General features: G+C 35.2%; 1 protein-coding gene across 3 annotated transcripts in view; it reads left to right on the plus strand.

The window, feature by feature from the left end:
- USP15 (ubiquitin specific peptidase 15) overlaps positions 1–26,100 on the plus strand; it is a 127,102-nt gene that overhangs the window by 21,409 nt on the left and 79,593 nt on the right. For 2 of the 3 annotated variants that reach the window (XM_082665047.1, XM_082665048.1), the window contains exons 3-4: positions 7,380–7,510; positions 24,703–24,829. In XM_082665047.1, coding sequence (XP_082521173.1) covers positions 7,380–7,510; positions 24,703–24,829 — 258 coding nt within the window. Of the gene's footprint in view, positions 1–7,379; positions 7,511–23,953; positions 24,016–24,702; positions 24,830–26,100 lie in introns of those variants that run through there. The other variant, XM_082665049.1, reaches the window with a different exon arrangement.

Raw genomic sequence — 26,100 nt, forward strand, 5'->3', positions numbered from 1 at the left:
AGTATCCTCCGTTTCACTCATAAAGGTCCAGGAATAATGTGTTCACAGTAGCCAGAGTGGAGAACCTTATAAATCACGGGGTAGACTGCAGAGAATGGGTTTGCCTCTATAGAAGGGCAAAATTTATCCTTCTAAGTTGAAAGTATCAAACTATTTCCAAGTAACTTAATTGCATCTCAGAACAGAACACAAGAGTATTTGTAGGAATACAAAAAATATCCAGCATCCAACAAGATAAAATTTGTAATTTCTTGGATACCAAATATTACCTGGAATGCAAAGAAACAGAAAAATACAATGCATACTAAGGAGAAATAGCAATGTTTAAAAAAATATTTTTTAAGCGGAAAAGAACGAAGAACAGATGAAACATACAAAACGAATAGTAAGATGGTAGATTTAAACCCAGCTCTATGAACAGTCGTATTTAATGTAAATATCCCAATTTGAAGTAGAGACTGTAAGATTGCATTAAAAAAAAAAGACCCAACTGTATACTACTAGAAACCCACCTTAAATATAAAGGTACAAATAGATTAAGAGATTGAAAAATTGTAAGACTGACCTCCAGTGACCCTCCTCTTACATAATCATCTCCTTTTTGAGTGTGAGTGGAACCTGAGAATAGGATATCATTCCTGTGATTATTTATATTATATGACAAAAGGGAGATTATCCCAGTGAGCTTTATCTAATCGTGCATGCCCTTTAAAAGCAGAGTTTTCTCTGGCTGGTAGCTGCAGAAGTGAGGATTCAAAGCATGATAAGCACTCATTGCTGGTTTGAAAATGGAGGGGACTACGTGAGAAGGAAGACAGGCATCCTCTAGGAACAAAGAGAGTCATTGGGCCCACAGCTAGCAAGGAAACAGGGACCTCATACCTGTAGCCATGAGGAACTGAATTCTGCCAACAGTCTGAATGGACTTGGAAGTAGATTCTTCCCCAGAGCCTTCAGATAGGAGACCAGCCTGGTGACATCTTGATTTCTTCCTTGTAAGGCCCTAAGTAGAAAACCCAGTTGAGCCCATCTGAACTTCTGACCCATAAAACTGTGAGATAATAAATGGGTGTTGTTTTAAACTACTATGGTTATTTGTTATGTAGCAATAGAAAACTAATACACATACTAACACTAATCAAAAGAAAGCTGGAATGGCCATATTAATGTTAGACGTTAAGTTTTAGAATGGAGAACATTACCAGGGATAAAAGTTCATTTCATGATCATAAATGGGCCAGGACAATTTGTTAAGAAAACATAATAATCCTAAATATATACCCAGCTAATGGCATAACTTGAAAATATATGAAGCAAAAACTGATAGAACTGCAAGGAGAAATAGAAAAATATCCACAATTATATAATGGATATTTCAATATTCTTCTCTCCATAAGTGATAGAAAATGTGTAGACAGAAAAGTAGTAATGAAACAAATCAACCTACCTGTCCTAATTGACATTTATAGAATATTCCACTGAATAACAGCAGAATGAAAATTCTTTTTAGGTGTACACATGAAGCATTTAGATAGACTATATTCTGGGCCATAAAACCTGTCTCAATAAAGTTAGAAGGGGGCTTCCCTGGTGGTGCAGTGGTTAGGAATCCGCCTGCCAATGCAGGGGACACGGGTTTGAGCCCTGGTCCAGGAAGATCCCACATGCCACGGAGCAACTAAGCCCATGCACCACAACTACTGAGCCTGTGGTCTAGAGCCTGTGAGCCACAACTACTGAAGCCTGTGTGCCACAACTACTGAAACCCACGCGCCTAGAGCCCGTGCTCCACAACAGGAGAAGCCACCGCAATGAGAAGCCCGTGCACTGCAACGAAGAGTAGCCCCAGCTCACTGCAACTAGAGAAAGCCCACGTGCAGCAACGAAGACCCAACGCAGCCAAAAATAAATAAATAAAGTTACAAGGAGTTAAATCATATGAAATATGTTTTCTTACTACAGTGGAATAAATAAGAAGTTAATAACAGACAGTTGGAACATCTTCAGATGTTTGGAGACTAACATACTTCTGCATAAGCCATGGGTCAAAAAGAACTCAAAGGGGAAATTAGCAAGTATTTTTACCTAAATGAAAGTGAAAACAAAACATATCAAAATTTGTGGAAGGTAGCTAAATAGTATGTGGGGGGGTAATTTATAGCCCTTAACATCTATAAAGAAAAGAAAGGTCTGAAATCTTTGACCTTGGTTTCTGACTCAAACTAAAAGTAAGAACAAATTAAACCTAAATCAAGCAGAAGAAAGGAACTACTAATAAGTTCTGAACAGAAATTAAAGAGAAAATAGAAAAATAGAGAAAATCAATGAAACCAAAAACTGGTTCTTTGTGAAGATAATAAAATTTATAAATACCTAGTTTGATCACCAGAAAAAGGGAAAAGATACAACTACCAATATCAGGAACAAGAGAGGTAACATCAATACAGAAATCTACAAACAGCAAAAGGAGAATAAAAGAATATTATGAACTTTATGCCATTAAATTCAACAAATGAGATGAAAAAGACAAATTTCTTGAACGATGAAAACTACCAAAGCTCATTCCAAAAGAATGGATTCTCTGAATAGCCCTGAATAACAAAAGCTCTTTTAGAAAATTGGGAGAGAATACATCCCAATACATGCTATGAAACCGTCATTACCTTGATACCAAAATCTGGCAGAGACATTTCAAGAGAAAAAATTCTAGACCATTATCCCTCATGAGCATAGATAAATCAATTATTAACAAAATTTTAGTAAATCAAGTCCAACAATAAAGAGGATATATAGAGAAATAAACATTAAGTATAAATAGAGAAATAAATATTACAAAGATAATATATCATATAAAACAAAAGAGTAAAATACAAGGAAACTCCCTCAACCTCATAATGGACATCTGTGGAAAACCTACAGAAGACATACTCAACAGTGAAAGACTGAGTCCTCTCCCTCTAAAATCAGGAAAAAGCAAGGATGTCTACTCTCAGCTCTTCAAGCCAAGATTGTACTGGAGGGCCTAGGCAGTGTAATAAGGCAAGAAGAAGAGTTAAAAGGCATACAGCTTGTATCAGAAGAAGCAATAAATCTTCCTTTATTCACATACACCTATGTCTATGTAGAAAATTTAATGGAATCTATAAAAAGAAAACTTCTAGAACTAATAAATGAGATTAGCCTTTAGAATACAAGATCATTATTCAAAAACCAATTGTATTTTTGTACCCTAAAAATGAACTAACATGAATTGAAATTTTAAAAGTACATTTTATAGTGGCACCAAAAATATAAAATACAGATAAATCTAATAACATGTGCAAGACATGTAAACTAAAAACTATAAGACATTGCTGAGATAAATAAAACCTAAATAAAGACAGAAATTATGTTAGTGGATCAGAAAACTCAATATTGTTAAATTCCCCCACTCAATCTACAGATTCAACACAATTCCAAATCACATTCCTAGTAGGTTTTTTTCTCTCATTTAAAAATGAGACAGAATTTACATACCATAGAATTCATCCTTTTAAATTCTGTGATTCACTGTTTTTTAGTATATTCACAAAGTTTTACAACCATCACCACCGTCTAATTCCACAAAATTTTCGTAACCCCAGAAAGAAACTTCGTATCCATGAGCAGACACTCTCCATCCCCACTCAAGACCCACCCATAGGCAATCACTAGTATACTTCTGTCTCTATGGATTCGCCTTTTAGGGACATTTCATCTAAATGGAATCATACAATATGTGGCCTTACCGTTTGACCTCTTTCCCTTAGCACAAAGTTTTAAAGTGTCTTCATGTAGCATGAATCAGTACTTCATTTCTTTTTATGGATGAGTAATTTTCCATTGTATGGAGATAAGCCACATTTAATTTGTCCATTCATCAATTGATGGACATTTGGATTGTTTTCACTTTCTGGCTATTATGAATTATGTTGCTCTGAGCATTCACATACAAATATTTGTGTAGATTTATATTTTAATTTCTCATGGATCTATACCTAAGCATGGGATTACTAGGTCATATAGTAACTCTGTGTTTAACTATTTGAAGAATTGCTAGACTTTTCCAAAATAGTTGCACCATTTTACATTCCCACCAGCAAGAAGTAGGGTACCAGTTTCTCCACATCATGCCAACGCTTGTCATTGTTCGTTTATTGTAGCCGTAATGCGTATGAAGTGGTATCTATTGTTATTTTGATTTGTATTTCCCTAGTGATTAATGATGTTAAGTATCTTGTCTGTGCTGCTTATATCTTTTTTGGAGAAATGTCTATTCAGATCCTGTGCCCATTTTTTAATTGGGTTATTTGTCTACTTATTATGTTCTAGGAGTTGTTTATGTATTCTGAATACTAGTCCCTTATCAGACATATGATTTCCAAAAATTGTCTCTTAACCTGTGGATTGTCTTTTACTTTCTTGATGGTGCCTCTAAAGCGCAAATTAATTTTGATGAAGTCCAATTTATCTGTTTTTTTCATTTGGTTGCTTGTGATTTGGGTGTCAGAAAGCATCACCTAATCCAAGATCAGAAAAAACTTATGTTTTTTTCTAAGAGTTTTATAGTTTTGGCTGTTATATTTATGTCTTTGATCAATTTTAAGTTAATATTTGTATATGGTGTGAGGTAAGAATCAGTTGAACAGATTAGAGAATCCAGAAGTAGATCCACACATATATATGGCCAATTGATTTTACAGAAAGTTGTAAGGAGAATTCAGTGGAGAGAAGATAGTCTTTTAAACAAATGCTGCTTGAGCATTATCTATTTGCCAGAAACAGGTGAACTTTGATCTATACCTGGCACCATATACAAAATTAACTCAAAACAGACCGTAGAGCTATATGTAAAAACCAAAACTATAAAAAAAATAGAAAAATTTTGTGACACTGTGTTAGGCAAAGTTTTCTTAAATATGAATTTAAAAAGCACAGTTGATAAAAGAAAAAAATTGTTGGCTTGTATTTCATCATTAACAAACGCTTCAAATGACACTGTTCAGAGAATGAAACAATAAAGCACAATGTGGGAGAAAATATTTGCAAATCACCTAGCTGATAAAATATTTATATGCAGAATAAGCAATTCCATAAAGCCCAGTGGAAAAAGTAGACAAAAGGTTTGAACAGATGCCTCACCAAAGAAGATAGTGTTTTCAAAAAGCACATGTGGGACTTCCCTGGTGGCGCAGTGGATAAGAATCTGCCTGCCAATGCAGGTGACACAGGTTCGATTCCTGGTCCAGGAAGATCCCACATGCCATGGAGCAACTAAACCCGTGTGCCACAACTACTGAGCTTGCACTCTAGAGCCCGCAAGCTGCAACTGCTGAGCCTGTGTGCCACAACTACTGAAGCCTGCACACCTAGAGCCCGTGCTCCACAACAAGAGAAGCCACCGCAATGAGAAGCCCACACACCACAATGAAGAGTAGCCCCGGCTCGCCACAACTAGAGAAAGCCCACGCACAGCCAAAAATAAATAAAAATTTAAAGGAAAAAAAGCACGTGTAAATATACTCAACATCAATTGTCATTAGAAAAATGAAGATTAAAACCACAATGAGGTCCTACTATACATGTGTTAAAATGATTAAAATTTAAAAGATGAGCCCATACCAAGTATTGACAAGGATGTGGAGCAAGTAGAACTTTCATACACTGTTTTTGGGAATGAAGTAGTCTTGTAATTTCTTAAAAAGCTAAACATACATTTACCATAGGAACCAACCATTCTACATATGAAAACTTGTACATGAGTGATCACATCACTGTTATTTGTAGTAGAGAAAATTAGAAACAATCCAAAATGCCCATCAACAGCTGAATGGATAAACAAATTATAGAATACCCATATAATGAAATCCTACTCAGCAATAAAAAGGAATGAACTATTGATACATAAAAACATGGACGGATTTCAAGATAATGATGCAGCATAAATGAAGCCAAACAAAGCAGTACATACTATTTTTTATATAGTATTGTAGAAAATGCAAATTAGTCTACACTTGCAAAGTACAGATAATTGGTTTTCAGGGGACAGGACAGTAGACCTGGATGGACAAGAAGAGATTACAAAAAAGCGCTACAGGGAAACCTTTGGTGTGGGGGGGGATACTGATAGATCTCTTCATCGTTTTGGTGATGATGGTTACACACTTGTAGTGATATGTCAGAACTTATCAAATTTTACACCTTAAATCTGCAACAGTTTGTTGTATATCAATTTTATATCAATAAGCACAGAAGTAACAAAAATTAGGGGTTCTGTGTTTAGGGGTGTTCTCCTCCTAAAAAAATGATCCAAAAATTGATCATTTTATTTTATCCACTAGATATAAATTACTATTTGGATTCTGTTACATAATAAAATCATTTACTCAAAATCTTGAATTATTGTGGAGAATAGCATAGAAATCTTAATTTTTGAACTTTTTTTCTTTTCCTAAATTTACTTCAAAGTAGTCTGTTATAGTGGAAAGAAAATGGATATTAGCATAAACAGATACATGTTTGAGTCCAGTCTCTACAGTTTTCTATATGTGAACTTGGGCAAGTTAATCAATATCTGAATCTATTTACTAAGTAAAATGTAGCTATCTACTTCATAATATTGTTCTGAAAATCAACTGAGATAAAAGGGTTTTCCATAATAATACCTTTCATAGTACCTGCAATTTTCTGAATGATTTGGGGCAAGTTACTCAATTTCCTTGAATATATTTTTTGATCTAAAATAGATATCTATCTCTGGCCTGTCCTATACTACATTTCTAGTTCAACTGGAATTTTGAAAATGGATCATAGAATTAGAACCATATCTGAACAACTACCTCTACTTTAGATCTGTGGAGGAATCTAGATCATGGGCCCTCTGGAGTAATGAGATGCCCTTTTGTAATTTCCGTCATGGTTCCCAGCCCATGTGCTTTGGCATTATTGTTAAAGGTTATTGATTTGCTTCTGAATTTTCTTCATCAGCTAATGCTAGAACGATCACTATTACCATGTGAGGAATCTCTGATACTTAAAATATTTGGGAAACAGTCTTCATTCAGATCCTTTGGCTAACAGTTACACTTTAGTATTTTTTTTAAGAGCCCAATAAAAGAAAAATTATTTTTTTTAACACTGTTGGTTGCCTGGTACACATTGAAACTTTGTAAAGCAACAGTTTATTTTGGAATATGTAGACTTAGATGTGAACCTCTTCAGAGCTTTCTTCAAAACTCATTATTTAAATACCTGAGTTAGTCTCCATGAATTTAAGTAATTTTTAATGTGTACAACCAAAGTATTTAGAGTTATGTAGTATTGTTTCTTTTTATGTATTGAGTTTATTTTTCCTTTTGTAGATGGTGATGCCCAGTCACTTAAGGAGCATCTTATTGATGAATTGGATTACATACTGTTGCCAACTGAGGGCTGGAATAAACTTGTCAGCTGGTACACATTGATGGAAGGTCAGGAACCAATAGCACGGAAGGTACATATTAAGAATAACTGAATAGAAATATTTTTCTTAGTTCACATTTTCTTGTTAATTTCAGTGACTAATGAAGCCTCCTCAATTATCTTGGAGAAAAAGACCATCAGAATGTTACTGTACACTAACACACATAGAGGGTTTACTATATGCTAGCCACTGTTATAAGCACATCATATACATTATTAACTAGTTTAATCCTCATAAAAAATTCTGAGGTAAGTATTATCCCCATTTTATAGATGAGGAAATGAGGACAGAGGTAGAGAGGTGCAGGGTCTTTCAGAAAGCCACATGAGTTTACGTACTTAAGTAGCCTGACTGACTTTTTTTTCTGATTAAAAAGAAAAAATTTTTTTAAATAATGAAGAAACTAAAAGTAGAAGAAATATTTTACAGCATACAATTTTCTTAAAACTTGAAAATGCAGATATTTTTCTTATCCCTATTTTAAGTTTTACACTTACAGTCTAGAAAAATTAAAAATGACCCACTTTTTAAATTCTTTGATTAACTAAAAATTCATTTATGAAAGTATCAGTATCACCATAGTAGAATAATACCAACTGCTTAAAGTAGATCTGTCAGCCTTACACAAGTATTTGATAGTGTATTTGGGTGGAGCAGAATTATTTATCTGATTTTTTATTTCTACATAAAAACGATTAAAAACCCGAATTATGTAACACAAGGGTATAAACCTCTGATAGTCCAAACCATATTTGGATTTATTTGCAACTGATCCTACAAAGTTAATATATTAACAGTTTATATTTGTGTATCTATGGTTTAGGTATAGAATTGAATTTCGTTTTCTAAATAGAATGTGAATGTGCCTTTGATTTAGTTTAGTGTAGTTTAATTCTGTTCCTTAACTTCACTCAGTCTTTCCTTATAGCCATTTCAAAGTTAAGATTCATGTCTTCTAAGAATGCTAGCCATAAATTATATATATTTATATATATATGTAATGGCCTATCATTTCTCTCTATAATTGCTGGAGAATTGAGTGTTTTGACGATTTGAAGGATAAACTACTCAGCTGTAAAACTATGTAGAAGAAGACCTTCATTCCTGGGATAAAGGAAAATCTGTAATATGTCTGGAGTATCTTCAAATGTGTCAAACTGTATTAATTCAACCTGAATGACATACTTTTTTTTTTCTTAATAAGTGTAGCATATCATATAGTACAGTAAACAGGTCAACTGTGGACTCCATTTGCATTTCTTCTTGAAAGAGGGCTTACTGGCATTTCTTGAAATCTGTGTCTGATAAGCAAGTTAAAGAAGATAAAGAATCATGAAGAATTCATACAGGGAGAAAAAAAAAGTTTAAGAAGTCTGTTAGGAGACTATATATTTATTTTTAATAAGATAGTTAGAATTGACTCAACTTGTAAAATAATTTGCAAACTTTAGTGTGGTTTCTTCCCTCTTTGTTTCCTGGTGCGCGAGGAGAGGGGATTAAGAGCGCTGCTTAAAGGAGCTCCAGAGACGGGCGCAAGCCGCGGCTAACAGCGCGGACCCCAGAGACGGGCATGAGACGCTAAGGCTGCTGCTGCCGCCACCAAGAAGCCTATGTGTGAGCACAGGTCACTATCCCCACCTCCCTTCCGGGGAGCCTGTGCAGCCCGCCACTGCCACAACTTCCCCGGGAGAACACACGGCGCGCCTCAGGCTGGTGCAACGTCACACTGTCCTCTGCCGCCGCAGGCTCGCCCCACACTCCATACCCCTCCCTCCCCCCAGCCTGAGTGAGCCGGAGCCCCCGAATCAGCGGCTCCTTTAACCTCGTCCTTTATCAGCGAACATCAGACGCCCTCAGGTGACTTACACACAGAGGCAGGGCCAAATCCAAAGCTGAGCCCCGGGAGCTGTGCGAGCAAAGAAGAGAAAGGGAAATCTCTCCCAGCAGCCTCAGGAGCAGAGGGTTAAATATCCACAATCAACTTGGTGTACGCTGCATCTGTGGAATACATGAACAGACAACGAATCATCCCAAATTGAGGAGGTGGATGTTGAGAGCAAGATTTATGATTTTTTTCCTCTTTTCCTCTTTTTGTGAGTGTGTATGTGTATGCTTCTGTGTGAGATTTTGTCTGTATAGCTTTGCTTTCACCATTTGTCCTAGGGTTCTATCCATCCGTGTTTTGTTTTTTTTACTTTTTAAAAACATTTTTTCTTAATAATTTTTTATTTTAATAACTTTATATTATTTTACCTTACTTTACTTTATTTTATTTTATCCTCTTTCTTTCTTTCTTACTTTCTACTTTTTCTCCCTTTTATTCTGACCCGTGTGGATGAAAGGCTCTTGGTGCTGCAGCCAGGAGTCAGTGCTGTGCCTCTGAGGTGGGAGAGCCAACTTCAGGACACTGGTCCACAAGAGACCTCCCAGCTCCACGTAATATCAAACGGCGAAAATTTCCCAGAGATCTCCATCTCAACACCAACACCCAGCTTCACTCAACGACCAGCAAGCTACAGTGCTGGACACCCTATAGCAAACAATTAGCAAGGCAGGAACACAACCCCACCCATTAGCAGAGAGGCTGCCTAAAATCATAATAAGGCCACAGCCACCCCAAAACACACCACCAGATGTGGACCTGCCCACCAGAAAGACAAGATCCAGTCTTATCCACCAGAACACAGGCACTAGTCCCCTCCACCAGGAAGCCAACACAACCCACTGAACCAACTTTAGCCACTGGGGACAGACACCAAAAACAACGGGAACTACGAACCTGCAGCCTGCTAAAAGGAGACCCCAAACACAGTAAGAGAAGCAAAGTGAGAAGACAGGAAATCACACAGCAGATGAAGGAGCAAGATAAAAACACACCAGACCTAACAAAGAAATAGACAGTCTACCTGAAAAAGAATTCAGAATAATGATAGTAAAGATGATCCAAAATCTTGGAAATACAACAGACAAAATGCAAGAAATGTTTAACAAGGACCTAGAAGAACTAAAGATGAAACAAGCAACGATGAACAACACAATAAATGAAATTAAAAATACTCTAGAAGGGATCAGTAGCAGAATAACTGAGGCAGAAGAACGGATAAGTGACCTGGAAGATAAAATAGTGGAAATAACTACTGCAGAGCAGAATAAAGAAAAAAGAATGAAAAGAACTGAGGACAGTCTCAGAGACCTCTGGGACAACATCAAATGCACCAACATTCGAATTATAGGGGTTCCAGAAGAAGAGAAAAAGAAAGGGACTGAGAAAATATTTGAAGAGATTATAGTTGAAAACTTCCCTAATATGGGAAAGGAAATAGTTAATCAAGTCCAGGAAGCACAGAGAGTCCTATACAGGATAAACCCAAGGAGAAACACACCAAGACACATATTAATCAAACTGTCAAAAATTAAATACAAAGAAAACATATTAAAAACAGCAAGCGAAAAACAACAAATAACACAGAAGGGAATCCCCATAAGGTTAACAGCTGATCTTTCAGCAGAAACTCCAAGCCAGAAGGGACTGGCAGGCCATATTTAAAGTGATGAAGGAGAAAAACATACAACCAAGATTACTCTACCCAGCAAGAATGTCATTCAGATTTGATGGAGAAATTAAAAACTTTACAGACAAGCAAAAGCTGAGAGAGTTCTGCACCACCAACCCAGCTTTAAAACAAATGCTAAAGGAACTTCTCTAGGCAAGAAACACAAGAGAAGGAAAAGACCTACAATAACAAACCAAAAACAGTTAAGAAAAATGGGAATAGGAACATACATATCGACAATTACCTTAAATGTAAATGGATTAAATGCTCCCACCAAAAGACACAGAGTGGCTGAATGGATACAAAAACAAGACCCATACATATGCTGTCTACAAGAGACCCACTTCAGACCTAGAGACACATACAGACTGAAAGTGAGGGGATGGAAAAAGATATTCCATGGAAATGGAAACCAAAAGAAAGCTGGAGTAGCAATTCTTATATCAGACAAAATAGACTTTAAAACAAAGACTATTAGAAGAGACAAAGAAGGACACTACATAATGATCCAGGGATCGATCCAAGAAGAAGATATAACAATTGTAAATATTTATGCACCCAACATAGGAGCACCTCAAACCATGAGGCAAATACTAACAGCCATAAAAGGGGAAATCAACAGTAACACATTCACAGTAGGGGACTTTAACACCGCACTTTCGCCAATGCACAGATCATCCAAAATGAAAATAAATAAGGAAATACAAGCTTTAAATGATACATTAAACAAGATGGACTTAATTGATATTTATAGGACATTACATCAAAAACAACAGAATACACATTTTCTCAAGTGCTCATGGAACATTCTCCAGGATAGATCATATCCTGGGTCACAAATCAAGCCTTGGTAAATTTAAGAAAATTGAAATTGTATCAAGTATCTTTTCCGACCACAATGCTATGAGACTAGATATCAATTACAGGAAAAGATTTGTAAAAAATACAAACACGTGGAAGGTAAACAATACACCACTTAATAACGAAGTAATCACTAAAGAAATCAAAGAGGAAATTAAAAAATACCTAGAAACAAATGACAATGCAGACATGATGACCCAAAACCTATGGGATACAGCAAAGGCAGTTCTAAGAGGGAAGTTTATAGCAATACAATCCTACCTTAATAAACAGGAAACATCTCGAATAAACAACCTAATCTTGCACCTAAACCAATTACAGAAAGAAGAAAAAAAAACCCCAAAGTTAGCAGAAGGAAAGAAATGATAAAGATCAGAAATGAAAGAAATGATAGCAAAGATCAATAAAACTAAAAGCTGGTTCTTATGAGAAGATAAACAAAATTGATAAACCATTAGCCAGACTCATCAAGAAAAAAAGGGAGAAGACTCAGATCAATAGAATAAGAAGTAAAAAAGAAGTAACAACTGACACTGCAGAAATAAGAAAGACCATGAGAGATTACTACAAGCAACTCTATGCCAATAAAATGGGCAACCTGGAATAAATGGACAAATTCTTAGAAATGTACAACCTGCCAAGACAAAATCAGGAAGAAATAGATAATATGAAAAGACCAATCGCAAGCACTGAAATTGAAACTGTGGTTAAAAATCTTCCAACAAACAAAAGCCCAGGACCATATGGCTTCAAGGCGAATTCTATCAAACATTCACAGAAGAGCTAACACCTATCCTTCGCAAGCTCTTCCAAAATATAGCAGAGGAAGAAACACGCCCAAACTCATTCTACGAGGCCACCATCACCCTGATACCAAAACCAGACAAGGATGTCACAAAGAAAGAAAACTACAGGCCAATATCACTGATGAACATAGATGCAAAAATGCTCAACAAAATACTAACAAACAGAATCCAACAGCACATTAAAAGGATCATACAACATGGTCAAGTGGGGTTTATTCCAGGAATGCAAGGATTCTTCAATATACACAAATCAATCAATGTGATACACCATTTTAACAAATTGAAGGAGAAAAACCATATGGTCATCTCAATAGATGCAGAGAAAGCTTTTGACAAAATTCAACACCCATTTGTGATAAAAACCTGCAGAAAGTAGGCATAGAGGGAACTTTCCTCAACATAATAAAGGCCATATATGACAAACCCACAGCCAACATCATCCTCAATGGTGAAAAACTGAAAGCATTTCCACTAAGATCAGGAAGAAGACAAAGTTGCCCACTCTCACCACTCTTATTCAACATAGTTTTGGAAGTTTTGGCCACAGCAATCAGAGAAGAAAAGGAAATAAAAGGAATCCAAATCGGAAAAGAAGAAGTAAAGTTGTCACTGTTTACAGATGACATGATACTATACATAGAGAATCCTAAAGATGCTACTAGAAAACTACTAGAACTAATCAATGAATTTGGTAAAGTAGCAGGATACAAAATAAATGCACAGAAATCTCTGGCATTCCTATACACTAATGATGAAAAATCTGAAAGTGAAATCAAGAAAGCACTCCCATTTACCATTGCAACAAAAAGAATAAAATATCTAGGAATAAACCTACCTAAGGAGACAAAAGACCTGTATGCAGAAAAGTATAAGACACTGCTGAAAGAAATTAAAGGTGATACAAATAGATGGAGAGATATACCATGTTCTTGGATTGGAAGAATCAACATTGTGAAAATGACTCTACTACCCAAAGCAATCTACAGATTCAATGCAATCCCTATCAAACTACCACTGGCATTTTTCACAGATCTAGAACAAAAAATTTCACAATTTGTATGGAAACACAAAAGACTCCTAATAGCCAAAGCAATCTTGAGAACGAAAAACGGAGCTGGAGGAATCAGGCTCCCTGACTTCAGACTATACTACAAAGCTACAGTAATCAAGACAGTATGGTACTGGCACAAAAACAGAAAGATAGATCAATGGAACAGGATAGAAAGCCCAGAGATAAACCCACACACATATGGTCACCTTATCTTCGATAAAGGAGGCAGGAATGTACAGTGGAGAAAGGACAGCGTCTTCAATAAGTGGTGCTGGGAAAACTGGACACCTACATGTAAAAGTATGAGATTAGATCACTCCCTACACCATACACAAAAATAAGCTCAAAATGGATTAAAGACCTAAATGTAAGGCCAGAAACTATCAAACTCTTAGAGGAAAGCATAGGCAGAACACTCTATGACATAAATCACAGCAAGATCCTTTCTGACCCACCTCCTAGAGAAATGGAAATAAAACCAAATAATAATGGGACAAACAATGGGACAAACAAACAATAAATGGGACCTAATGAAACTTCAAAGCTTTTGCACAGCAAAGGAAACCATAAACAAGACCAAAAGGCAACCCTCAGAATGGGAGAAAATATTTGCAAATGCAGCAGGTGACCAAGGATTAATCTCCAAAATTTACAAGCAGCTCATCCAGCTCAATAACAAAAAAAAACCCAATCCAAAAATGGGCAGAAGACCTAAATAGACATTTCTCCAAAGTAGATATACAGACTGCCAACAAACACATGAAAGAATGCTCAACATCATTAATCATTAGAGAAATGCAAATCAAAACTATAGTGAGATATCATCTCACACCAGTCAGAATGGCCATCATCAAAAAATCTAGAAGCAATAAATGCTGGACAGGGTGTGGAGAAAAGGGAACACTCTTGCATTGCTGGTGGGAATGTGAATTGGTACAGCCACTATGGAGAACAGTATGGAGGTTCCTTAAAAAACTACAAATAGAACTACCACATGACCCAGCAATCCCACTACTGGGCATATACCCTGAGAAAACCATAATTCAGAAAGATTCATGTACCAAAATGTTCATTGCAGCTCTATTTACAATAGCCAGGAGATGGAAGCCACCTGAGTGTCCATCATTGGATGAATGGATAAAGAAGATGTGGCACATATATACAATGGAATATCACTCAGCCATAAAAAGAAACGAAATTGAGCTATTTGTAATGAGGTGGATGGACCTAGAGTCTGTCATACAGAGAGAAGTAAGTCAGAAAGAGAAAGACAAATACCATATGCTAACACATATATATGGAATCTAAAAAAAAAAATGTCAAGAAGAACCTAGGGGCAAGACAGGAATAAAGACACAGACCTACTAGAGAATGGACTTGAGGATATGGGGAGGGGGAAGGGTAAGCTGTGACAAAGTGAGAGAGTGGCATGGACATATATACACTACCAACCATAAAATAGATAGCTAGTGGGAAGCAGCCACATAGCACAGGGAGATCAGCTCGGTGCTTTGTGACCACCTAGAGGGGTGGGATTGGGAGAGTGGGAATGAGAGAGACGCAAGAAGTAAGAGATATAGTAACATATGTATATGTATAACTGATTCACTTTGTTATAAAGCAGAAACTAACACAGCATTGTAAAGCAATTATACGCCAATAAAGATGTAAAAAGGAAAAAAACTTTAGTGTGTATAAAATTACCTAGAGTACTTATTAAAAAGTGTCTTCCTCCAAAATTAAATCAGTAAGTCTGGGAATTTCCATGTTTGATATATTTCTGATGCCTGTGAACTCAAAGAACAGACTCTTATGCCAGTGGAACTTACTTAAAAGAATAGACTGGTTTTTAGAGTCTGAAGCCCAGCTTTGTTTTTTTTTTTGTTTTTTTGCAGTACATGGGCTTTCCTCTGTTGCAGTCTCACCCGTTGCGGAGCACAGGCTCCGGACACGCAGGCTCAGCGGCCATGGCTCACGGGCGCAGCCGCTTCTCGGCATGTTGGATCTCCCTGGACCGGGGCATGAACCCGTGTCCCCTGCATTGGCAGGCGAACTGTCAACCACTGCGCCACCAGGGAAGCCCCAGCTTTGAATTTTACTAATCTCTGATTGCATTGAGGAATCTGGAATTGGTAGTGCTCCTACTGTCATGTAGAAACAAAGTTAACCATCTCCCTGGACCTAAAATCATCACTAAACTGTCTCACCTAAAATGTCAGGCATTCAATTTAAAACAGAAACAAAACAGGTAAATGAGGAGGAAGTACAATGGGACCAAAATCCAAGAGAAACTATAGGTAATAGAAACAGACACGTGAGGAATCCAGATAATGGAATTATCAGACAGAAACCTTAAAACCCTGTGCTTGTTATGTTCAAAAAAATAAAAGATAGTTGAAAAGAATCAAATATAATTTTAAAACTGAACAATAATATGAAAATATTAAGGACATATTATTTGAGTGAAATACTAGGCTAAAAATAAAGAGAGAATGTGTAAACTAAATGACAACATCAATAGAAAATATATTGACCAAAGCTTAAAGACACTGAAGAATGGAAAATAAAGAAAAAAGCAGACGGGCACATGGAATACAGTGAATAAGATTAGCATACAAGTGGACTCCTCAAAGAAAAGGAAAGACAAAATGGGGTAGAGGTAATACTGGAAGTAATAGCTGAGAATTTTCCAAAAATGGTGAAAGGTATCATGCTACACATTAAAGAAATGCTGTGAATCCCAAGCTGAAAAAAATGCAAACAAAACTATACACAGTAAAACTGTTGAGAAACAAAGATATTCCTGATAGTAGCCAGAAGAAAAGATATATTACCTTCAAAGTAAGGGTAAGACAAAGAAGTGATTTCTCAAGAGAAATGAATGCCAAGAAAATAATAGTGTATCTTCAAGATGCTGAAAGAAAATAACTGCTAACCTTGAATTCTATGACCAAGGAAAAGATCCTTCAGAATAATGGTGACAAAAGCTGTTTTCAGATAAACAAATTGATAGGATTTGTTACCAGCAGACTTGCACTAAAGGAAATACGAAACAGTCTTCAGAATGAAAAATTACTCCGTATGGAATCTTGGAGACACAGGAAAAAATGTTGACTGACAAAAGCACATATTGTGAATAGATGTTAAGGCGTGCTGTTTAAAATAGTAATAATTCCTTATGACGGTGAAAATATGTATAAAATTAAAGTGTATAAGAATATTAGAATATACGTTAAGATAGTTGCCCCCAAGACAACCCCCATTATCTCTACCTCCTCATGTCCACAGCCTTGGATAGTCCCCATCCACTTTGTACCAGCATCTTGGTATTGTACTGGTCTTTGTGCCCAGTGACATATAGCAGAAGTAATGGTAAAGTATATCACTTTCAAGATTAAGTTTTAGGTCAAAAGGATAAACTTACAGTTATAAAGTAAATAAGTTATGGGGATGTATTGTACAGCATGGTGACTATAGTTAAAATATTATATTGTATATTTGAAAATTGCTAAGAGTTCTAGAAGATCTTAAAAGTTGTCATCACAGGAAAAAAAAGTGTAACTATGTAGGGTGATGGATGTTAACTAGACTTACTGTGGTGATCATTTCACCATATATACAAATATTGAATAGTTGTGTTATACACCTGAAACTAATGTAATGTTATATGTCAGTTGTACCTTATTAAAAAAGAAAAGATTAGATTATAAAAGACACCTTGGCTTACATCTTGGGTGCACACGCCCTCTTGCTCTCTCTCATTTCTCAGTCTGGGAAATTCAGCTGCACATTCAGGCAGACTATGGAGGGGCTCACATGTTAAGGAATTGAGATCTCTGGCCAATAGAGAGGAATGGAGGCCTGCTAACAACGATGTGAGAGAGCTTGGAAGTGAATCCTACAGTCTCATTTGAGCTTCCAGATAATTGAAGTCCCAGTCCACAGCTTGACAACAACCTCGTGAGAGACCCCACGCCGGAACAGTCCAGCTAAGCTGCTCCAGATTCTTGACCCTCAGAAACTATGTGAGATAATGTTTGCTTTGTTAAGCTGATCAACTTGGGGTAATTTATTATGCAGTAGTAGGTAGCTAATACTGATTTTGGTTCCTGGAAGTTGCATGCAACCGTAACAAAAACTTGAGATGTGGTGGTGACTTTGGAGCTGGGCAGTGGATAGAAGCTGTAAGAATTTTAAGAGTATTAATGAAAGCCTAACGTGCCTTGAATAAATTGGTAGTAGAATTTTAGACTTTGAGGAGGCTGCCAGTGAGATCTTAAAGGAAAGTGAGGAAAATCTTATTGGAACCCAGTGATTTTTGTTATAAGGTGGCAGAAAGTTTAACAACGTGTCAATCTGCAGTAAACTGAAAGATAAAAAATATATTTATGAACTAAACAATCTGCCAAAATGTTGAAAGTACTGCTGGGTTTCTTCTTGTGCTGCCTTTAGTCAGATACGAGAAAAGAGAAGCTAAAGAAAGAACTGTTAAATAAAAAAGAGCCAAGACTTGCTAGTCTTGAAAATTAGCCTCTCCAGATGACAAACAACACTAAAACTAAGAAATATTTCCAAGCAAAGATCAAACTCGAGGCACTCTCAAGAAAGCAGTTCTAAAGTTGAAGCCAAGGTTGTGACTGTAAAATTTCTTTGTTAAGACCTCAGAAAAGTTGAAGGTGGTGCCTCACAATACTCTTCAGAAAAAAGGGCCCTTTAAAGGATTTCAGGGTGTACTTTATACCATCTTTCAATATGTGGCTTCTAGGAACAGTAGGGCTTCTAAGAAGCTTTAGGGCAATGTCCCTGAGCCTTCTCAGTATAAACCCAAGGTAGAAAGGACTTAGCTAGAGGACATTTGTGGTTGTGACTTTTGCCTACTAGGTTGAACTCCAGTGGGATCCACTGGAGACGCACAGTGTTTTCAAGACCCACTGCCATCTTGGACTGCAGAGACAGTATAAAATTAAAGAGGCCTTTGCCCTTGCAGACTGCTACAAGCAGGAATCAGACTAAGAATTTACTCAACTGCAAACATGTGCTAACTTACATGAAAAAAAGGATGACTCAGAAAACAAAAGCAAATGTTATGAAGAGTCATTTTCATGTCAAGGCAAAAGTGAGCCCTAACCAAGGAACTTTCAGTATTTATCTTTTATTTCACAGGCCTGTAGATCAAGAGGAACTATACCCGAGATGCTTAAGGAACTATGCCCAAGGATCCTCATCTGTACCTTAGTCAGATATAAATGACAAGTTTCTGAACTTTGAATTGATGCTGTAATAGGATGAGACTAGTGGGGGCCTTTGTGGGGGGTGGAGTGTATTTTGCATGTTGGTGGGAGGGTCTGTGACTTATTGGGTACCAGAGGTTTTACTGTGGTAGACAACCTCACAGATGCTCCCAAGTTATCGCCACCTCCTGTTATTCACACTCTTATGTAATCTACATCATACCAGAGTCGGTCTCTGTGACCAGTAAAATATGGCAGAAGTGATAGTATGTTGTTTCTGAGTTTGTGAAAGATACTGGAGTGCTCTCTGGCTCTCTCTTGGATCAGTCACTCTGAGTGAAGCCATATGCCATGCAGGCAGCCTATGGAAAGACTCACATGATGAGGAACTAAAAGTCTCTGCCAACAGCTGGAGAGGAACGGAGGCCTGCCAACAACACACGAATGAACTTGGAAGCAGATTTGAACAACATGATTAACCACCATGACCTAATTGACATGCGTTGCACTTAGTCAATGCAGAATACAAAAATTTTGTAACTGGAAGTTTTACCAAAATTAACCACATGCTGGGCCATCAAGCAAATTCCAATATATTTCTAATGATAGAAATTATTCAGTGTATTTTCTGTCCTCAGGGGAATTTACAAGTCTGTAACAGAAAGACAACTAGATGGTCTCTCAGCTACCTAGAAATGGAACAATATACTCCTAAGTAATCCTTAGGTCAAAGAAGATATAAAAAGTAAAGTTAGACATATTTTGAACTGAGTAATAATGATGCATCATAAAAGAATGACTAAAGTCATTCTTAGAAGGAACTTTATAGCTTAAATGTAAATACTGGAAAAAGAAGAAAGACTGTTCTCAAGAAGAGAAGAAAAGGAAATTAAGCCTAATCAAGAAATAATAGGGCTTCCCTGGTGGCGCAGTGGTTGAGAGTCGGCCTGCCGATGCAGGGGACACAGGTTCATGCCCTGGTCCGGGAGGATCCCGCATGCCGTGGAGCGGCTGGGCCCGTGAGCCATGACCGCTGAGCCTGCACGTCCGGAGCCTGTGCTCTGCAACAGGAGAGGCCACAACAGTGAGAGGCCCGCATACCACACACACACACAAAAAGAAAGAATAATATGAAGTAGACATTAATAAAATAGAAAAAAATTTTTTACATTAAATGAACAAAGTTGGCTCATCATAAAGAATGTTCGAATTAGATCAGTAAAATAAAGATGAGTCCTGGCAAGATTGATCAGGAATAAAAGGAAAGTAGGCCCAAATCACCTATATTAGGAATGAAAAAGGGGACATCATAGCAGAGTCTAAAGACTTTTTTAAAAGATTAATTTTGAATAATTTTATGTAATTTAAAAATTTAGGTGAAGTGGACAGATTTCTAGAAAAATACAAGTGTTGAAATAAATAGAAAATCTCAATTGCCCTGTCTGAATAAAGAAATTAAATCATTAAATAAAAATCTTTTCACAAAGAAAACTGTAGCTCCAGAAGGCATCACCAGTAAATATTCAACCAAATATTTAGTAACACAATACCAAATAATTTATACAATATTAGCAAGCCAAACCCAGCAGTATGCAAAAAAGGAGTTAAAAAATGGCCAGGCTGGATTTTTTCAAATGCAATTTTGGTTTTACTTTGAAAATCACTTATTATAATTTTTGTATTATCTGAGTAAAGTAGAAAAACCATCTCAGTAGATGCAGAAAAAGCATTTGATAAAACTCAATATCTATGTATGACTTTTTTAAGAAAAGCTAGAAATAGAAACCTATTTCAGACATACTTATTGGTAAAATATTCAAAGCTCTTCCTCTCCAATCAGGGACAAGACAAGGATAACTATATTAGAGGTCTTAGCCAGTGTGGTAATGCAGGGAAAATAACTCAAAGAATAAGGATTGAAAATAAAGAAATTGTAATGTTCTAGAAGACATGATTTTATATGTTGAAAATTCCAAAAGTTGTACTAACAAACCATTAAAATCAATAATTAAGTTTCACAAGGTGGTTAGATATAAGGTAAATATAGAAAAACCAGTTATTTATCAGCAACAAATAAAGTTGAATTTTAAAATAATGTTTACAACAGATCAAAGTACATAGAAATAAACCTTACAAAATTACTTCTCTACAATGAAAATTATGAAACATTACTGAGCAGAATTAAGACCTAATGAGTTGATGGTTAGGGGGTCACCAAACTTTTTCTGTAAAAAGCCAGATAGCAAATATTTTCAGCTTTGTGGGCCAAAATGGTCACTGTGGAACTACTCATCTCTGCTGTTTTGGGTGCAAAAACAGCCATAGGTGACACATAAATGAATGGGAATAACTGTGTTCCAGTAAAATGTTATTTACAAAAATAGATGATGAGCGAGATTTAGCCTGTGGATCATAGTTAGCCCACTGCTGATCTAGGTGCTGGTTAATTAATGTCTACCAACATCATAAAAAGAGGGGCAACTAGACATTATTTGCATCTTGTTTAGAATATATCTCACAATCCCTATGAACTAGTCTTACTAAAAATTGCAAGAATAAAAAGATTGATGGTGAACTTTTCAGTTAAAAGACACTTGAGACTTATCAGTCATTTGCAGTGTATGGGTTTTATTTGGATCTATATTAAAAATGATTTTAATTAATTTAATTTTAATGTAATGAATATTCGATATTAAGGGATTAGTTTTAATATTTTAGGTGTGATAATGTTTTTATGGTTATGTTTGAGTCCTTGTTTCTGAAGAAATATATCTTGAAATATTTGTATAAAACATCACAAGTAGGATTTGTTTGTTATACGTTAACACCTGTGATTTCATAGTTGTGTTATATTTTCTCTACTAGTCTCTCTGTCTTTACCACTGGGTGTTCTCACCCTGATTCCAGGGACTGGGTCTAATTCACCTGTGTATTTCTAGCGCTAAGCATAGATGCTCAGTAAGTGCTGCCAAAGTGAATGTAGCTAACTCCTCAGAAATAGTAAATGTGTCTTTTAGGCCCAGTGTTATCAAATTGTTTTAAAGTACTAGATTTCTTTAGAAATTACTTTCTGTTTCCAAGGGGGGAGCAGTCATATGCCAATATAAAGAGTAGACTACGTTAGCTTTATCAGGTATATTTCATAGCTTTAGTCAAAATGCTGTCTAATATTCACAGCAAAATGAACAAATGGAAATTATATTTATTTTAATTTAGCATAAACATATTTCCCTAACTAACTTAGTAAAAAAACTTGACCTTCATTGTGGCCATGAATTAATAGAATCCAAGCACAGATTTCAACAACATTATATTCACTTAGGAAAAAAACACTTTAGCTGTCACCTCTAATTCTGAAACATAACTGTTATTTCTGAATATTCACCTTCCTGTCTTATTTCAAATGTATATCTTAATAGTTATAATAACTAGGTAAAACTTTGTATCCTGTTTTTTCTAAGCCTATTTCTTCCTGTTACAGTCTTAATAGCCATCATTTTAAATGATTATTTTCAACACAAACATTTTTAATGAAGGTAGGATACTTTATATAAACAAATATAAAGGAGTTGCTATATATGAACAAGTAATATACATATGATTATGACACATACATAAATATGCTAATTATTTTTCTCTGCTGTGATGCTGTTGTATTCAAGCTTTAATCATTCATACAGTCTGGTTCTTTCAAATAAAAATTGTTTGAGAACAAACTCATATCTTCCTTAAAAGAACTGCTTTTTAATACACTACTTTTGGAAACAGTAAAATATCTTATAAATACAGTAGTAGTATTCTGAGTAATGTTAATGAGGGTTTTAGCAATGTAAGATACTGTTGGAGAAAAGAGGAAAAATGAGAAATATTCTGAATCCCAATAAAGAATGAGTTTTGAAATAATCTTGATTTTTTTAAAATTTTATTGGAGTATAGTTGATTTACAGTGTTGTGTTAGTTTCGGGTGTACATTAAAGTGATTCAGTTACACCTATACATATATCCATTCTTTTTTAGATTCTTTTATCGTATAGGTTATCACAGAATATTGAGTAGAGTGCCCTTGTTTTAGGTCCTTGTTAGTTATCTGTCTTACATACAATAGTGAAATAGTGAACTGATGTTTTGTTTTCATTGTTGACAGTGAGTTTCTGACAGTTAAATCACCAGATTCTTTCCAGGAAAATATCTATTAGTTTTATGAAGATTCTCATTTTTTAAAAAACTATGCTTACTTAGAAAATATATACCTCAATATAAATCATAATGAGGGATTTTCTTATTTTTTGTTATTTTATCCTGTTTCTTTATCCCATTACCTGCTGTATTGTTAGTCATTCCCCCCCCCACCCGCCCCCCCCCCAGCCAATAAAAAGAGACCTGTAGGTACCTCAGTTTTGGCAACCTACCGATGATTAGTAACTAACTTGATATATTATTTTAGGATTCTTACTCACATATTGACTCCCAGAGCAGAAATTTCTGATTAATAAGAATATTTGATTCCTAGCTTTACAGCTTCAAGTAATCTTAGAAATGATGTAATATCCTTTGCTTCCTTTGTAACTTCAAATAAGCATAAAGCAAAATCCTTCAAATAAAGTATAAAACAAATTTAATTAGTTCAGGGTTAAACAGTTGTATATTAGTTTGTAAAATGGGTTAAGTTAACATGGGAAGTGCATGCTGTTGGTTGTTTTAGAAATGTGAATGTAACAAGTATAATTAGGAGAATATATGTGACAAAATATCATAAAAATTAGCATTGGATTGGATATTTTAAATACTAGACAAACTACATTTGAACTTTTTGAGCTAAAACAATTCCCTGCAAGTGAAAGACAAATTTATGAGTCCCTTATTGAATTGATGCAAAGCGTGTGAGTACAACAGTCATTTGGAGCCTCCCTTTTGCCATATTTGTCTAATGTATCACATATCAGGCCGATTACTATTTTCAGAAACAGTGTTCATGGCTGAAATCCTACAGTTAACCTTTAGAAGATCAAAAGGAAATATACTTATTAATAAGGTGAACCTAATGTATACATATTTTCTCTTTTTCTGCCTTATTGCTTGCATGTTTAGCAGCTTTTTTTTTTTTTCATTTGTTGCACAGAATTACTGAGTATGTATTTAAAGGTCAAACAAAGTCATCTTAGGATGGAAAACTAACGTATCAGTTACAGGGCATAGCTGGATATTTTGGCAACAGTAATTTGTAGTTATTATTTTAAAAGATTTATTTTAACGTATAGAATGATATTATAGCTGTTGCTAACTGAAATTGTATAAAACTTACAATTTTTAAAGGTTTTCTGCTTGAGATCAAGTACTAAAAGCTGAAAGTATGTCTGTATCTTTAATCAGAGCTGTATTTACACTTTGCATTCACTTTCTCATCATAAATACTAAATGTATTCATTATTTATAGTATACCAAAGTATCTTCATAGAGTAGTAGAATGCCTTTCTAAACTGTCCGTTAATGTTTGTGTCATGATTATTCACATTCTGTTAAATATTAAAATTTCCAAAAATGTTCCTTTCTTTTTCAGCTATCCAATATCTATTATTTTTTACTGATGGGTTTTAATAGTTACTAGTTTCTCACTGGAGATCTGTAGGTTTTTTCTAAAGCCTCTTTAGAGAAATGTATTGTTATTCAAAACAGTGAAATATATCAAGCTATAGCTGAACCAATTTGTTTTGTTTTTTAGGTGGTTGAACAGGGTATGTTTGTAAAGCACTGCAAAGTAGAAGTATATCTCACAGAATTGAAGCTCTGTGAAAATGGAAACATGAACAATGTTGTAACTCGAAGATTTAGCAAAGCTGACACAATAGGTAATGCAAGATCCTGTTTCTTTGTTAAACCATTGCTATTAGAAATTTATTTAAAATTCTATTAGTTATATGCTACGAAGATGATAACCATTTTAAGTGTTTATCCTTAGACATTACAGGTTTCCAAGCATCATTCAATATGTCTTAGCTTAGAGTTGAATTATTTATCATTTCTAGGTCTACTTTACATTATTAAATGAGTTTAATATTTGTGCCATTTTACTTTTAAAAAAAAATCAAATAATTGTTTTAATTTAGCATTTGAAAATACATATCATGTTTGTAACATGACTATAAATTGAAGTAGAACTTTAAATAAAAACTTGCTTAGGTAAAACTTTGTCGGGTAATGTAATATATATATCAATAATAATAATGATAATTTACCATTCTTAGCATGAAAAATGACCATTTATTTTCTTTTTTTCTCACAGTTTATTCTTTGGACTCTATAAATACAAAATTAAGTAGCTACTTACAGCAGCGGGCTTAGCATTAATATGACTCACTGATTTTTTTTTAATAATGAGTAGGTTACAGTGTTATATATCAAATATAAGTGTGCCTAACTCCTTCTATGTATTTATATATCTTTATATATTTACCTATCTACACATATAAATGTATATTTAAATACATGTAAATTTATAATTCTGTTTAAAAGCCACATGTTAATTTAAGATCAAGAATGTATTGAATAACAAAATAAAACTCATAGATTCAGAGAACAGATTGGTGGCTGCCAGATGGGAGGGGCTTGGAGGTTGGGTGAAATAGGGTGAAGGGGATTAAGAGGTATAAACTTCCAGTAAGTCATGAGGATATAATGTACAGCATGGTGACTATGGTCAATAATATTGAATTGCAAATTTGAAAGTTGCTAAGAAAGTAAATCTTAAAAGTTCTCATCACAAGGAAAAAGTTTTTCTAACTTTGTATGGTGACAGATGGTCACTTATTGTGGTGATCACTTAGTGATGTATACAAATGTTGAACCATTCTGTCATACACCTAAAACTAATACAATGTTGTATGTCAATTGTACTTCAATTTAAAAAAAGAATATATTGAATAAAATGTTTTTTAAATAAATGATTATGTATTTAATAACAGAATTGCAGTACTTTTTGATAAGACACAACTCAAAATAAAAATTATAAAAGGTTGTTATTTTCAAATAAAGTTTTTGGAACAGAAGATTAATGGCAATAACATTGATCTTGTTGGAAAGTGCAAATGGACACTGGAGAAGGACATAACACTTAATGTAG

The sequence above is a fragment of the Grampus griseus genome (genome assembly GCF_964374135.1).
Source record: "Grampus griseus genome assembly, chromosome: 11".
Classification (NCBI taxonomy): Eukaryota; Metazoa; Chordata; class Mammalia; order Artiodactyla; family Delphinidae; genus Grampus; species Grampus griseus.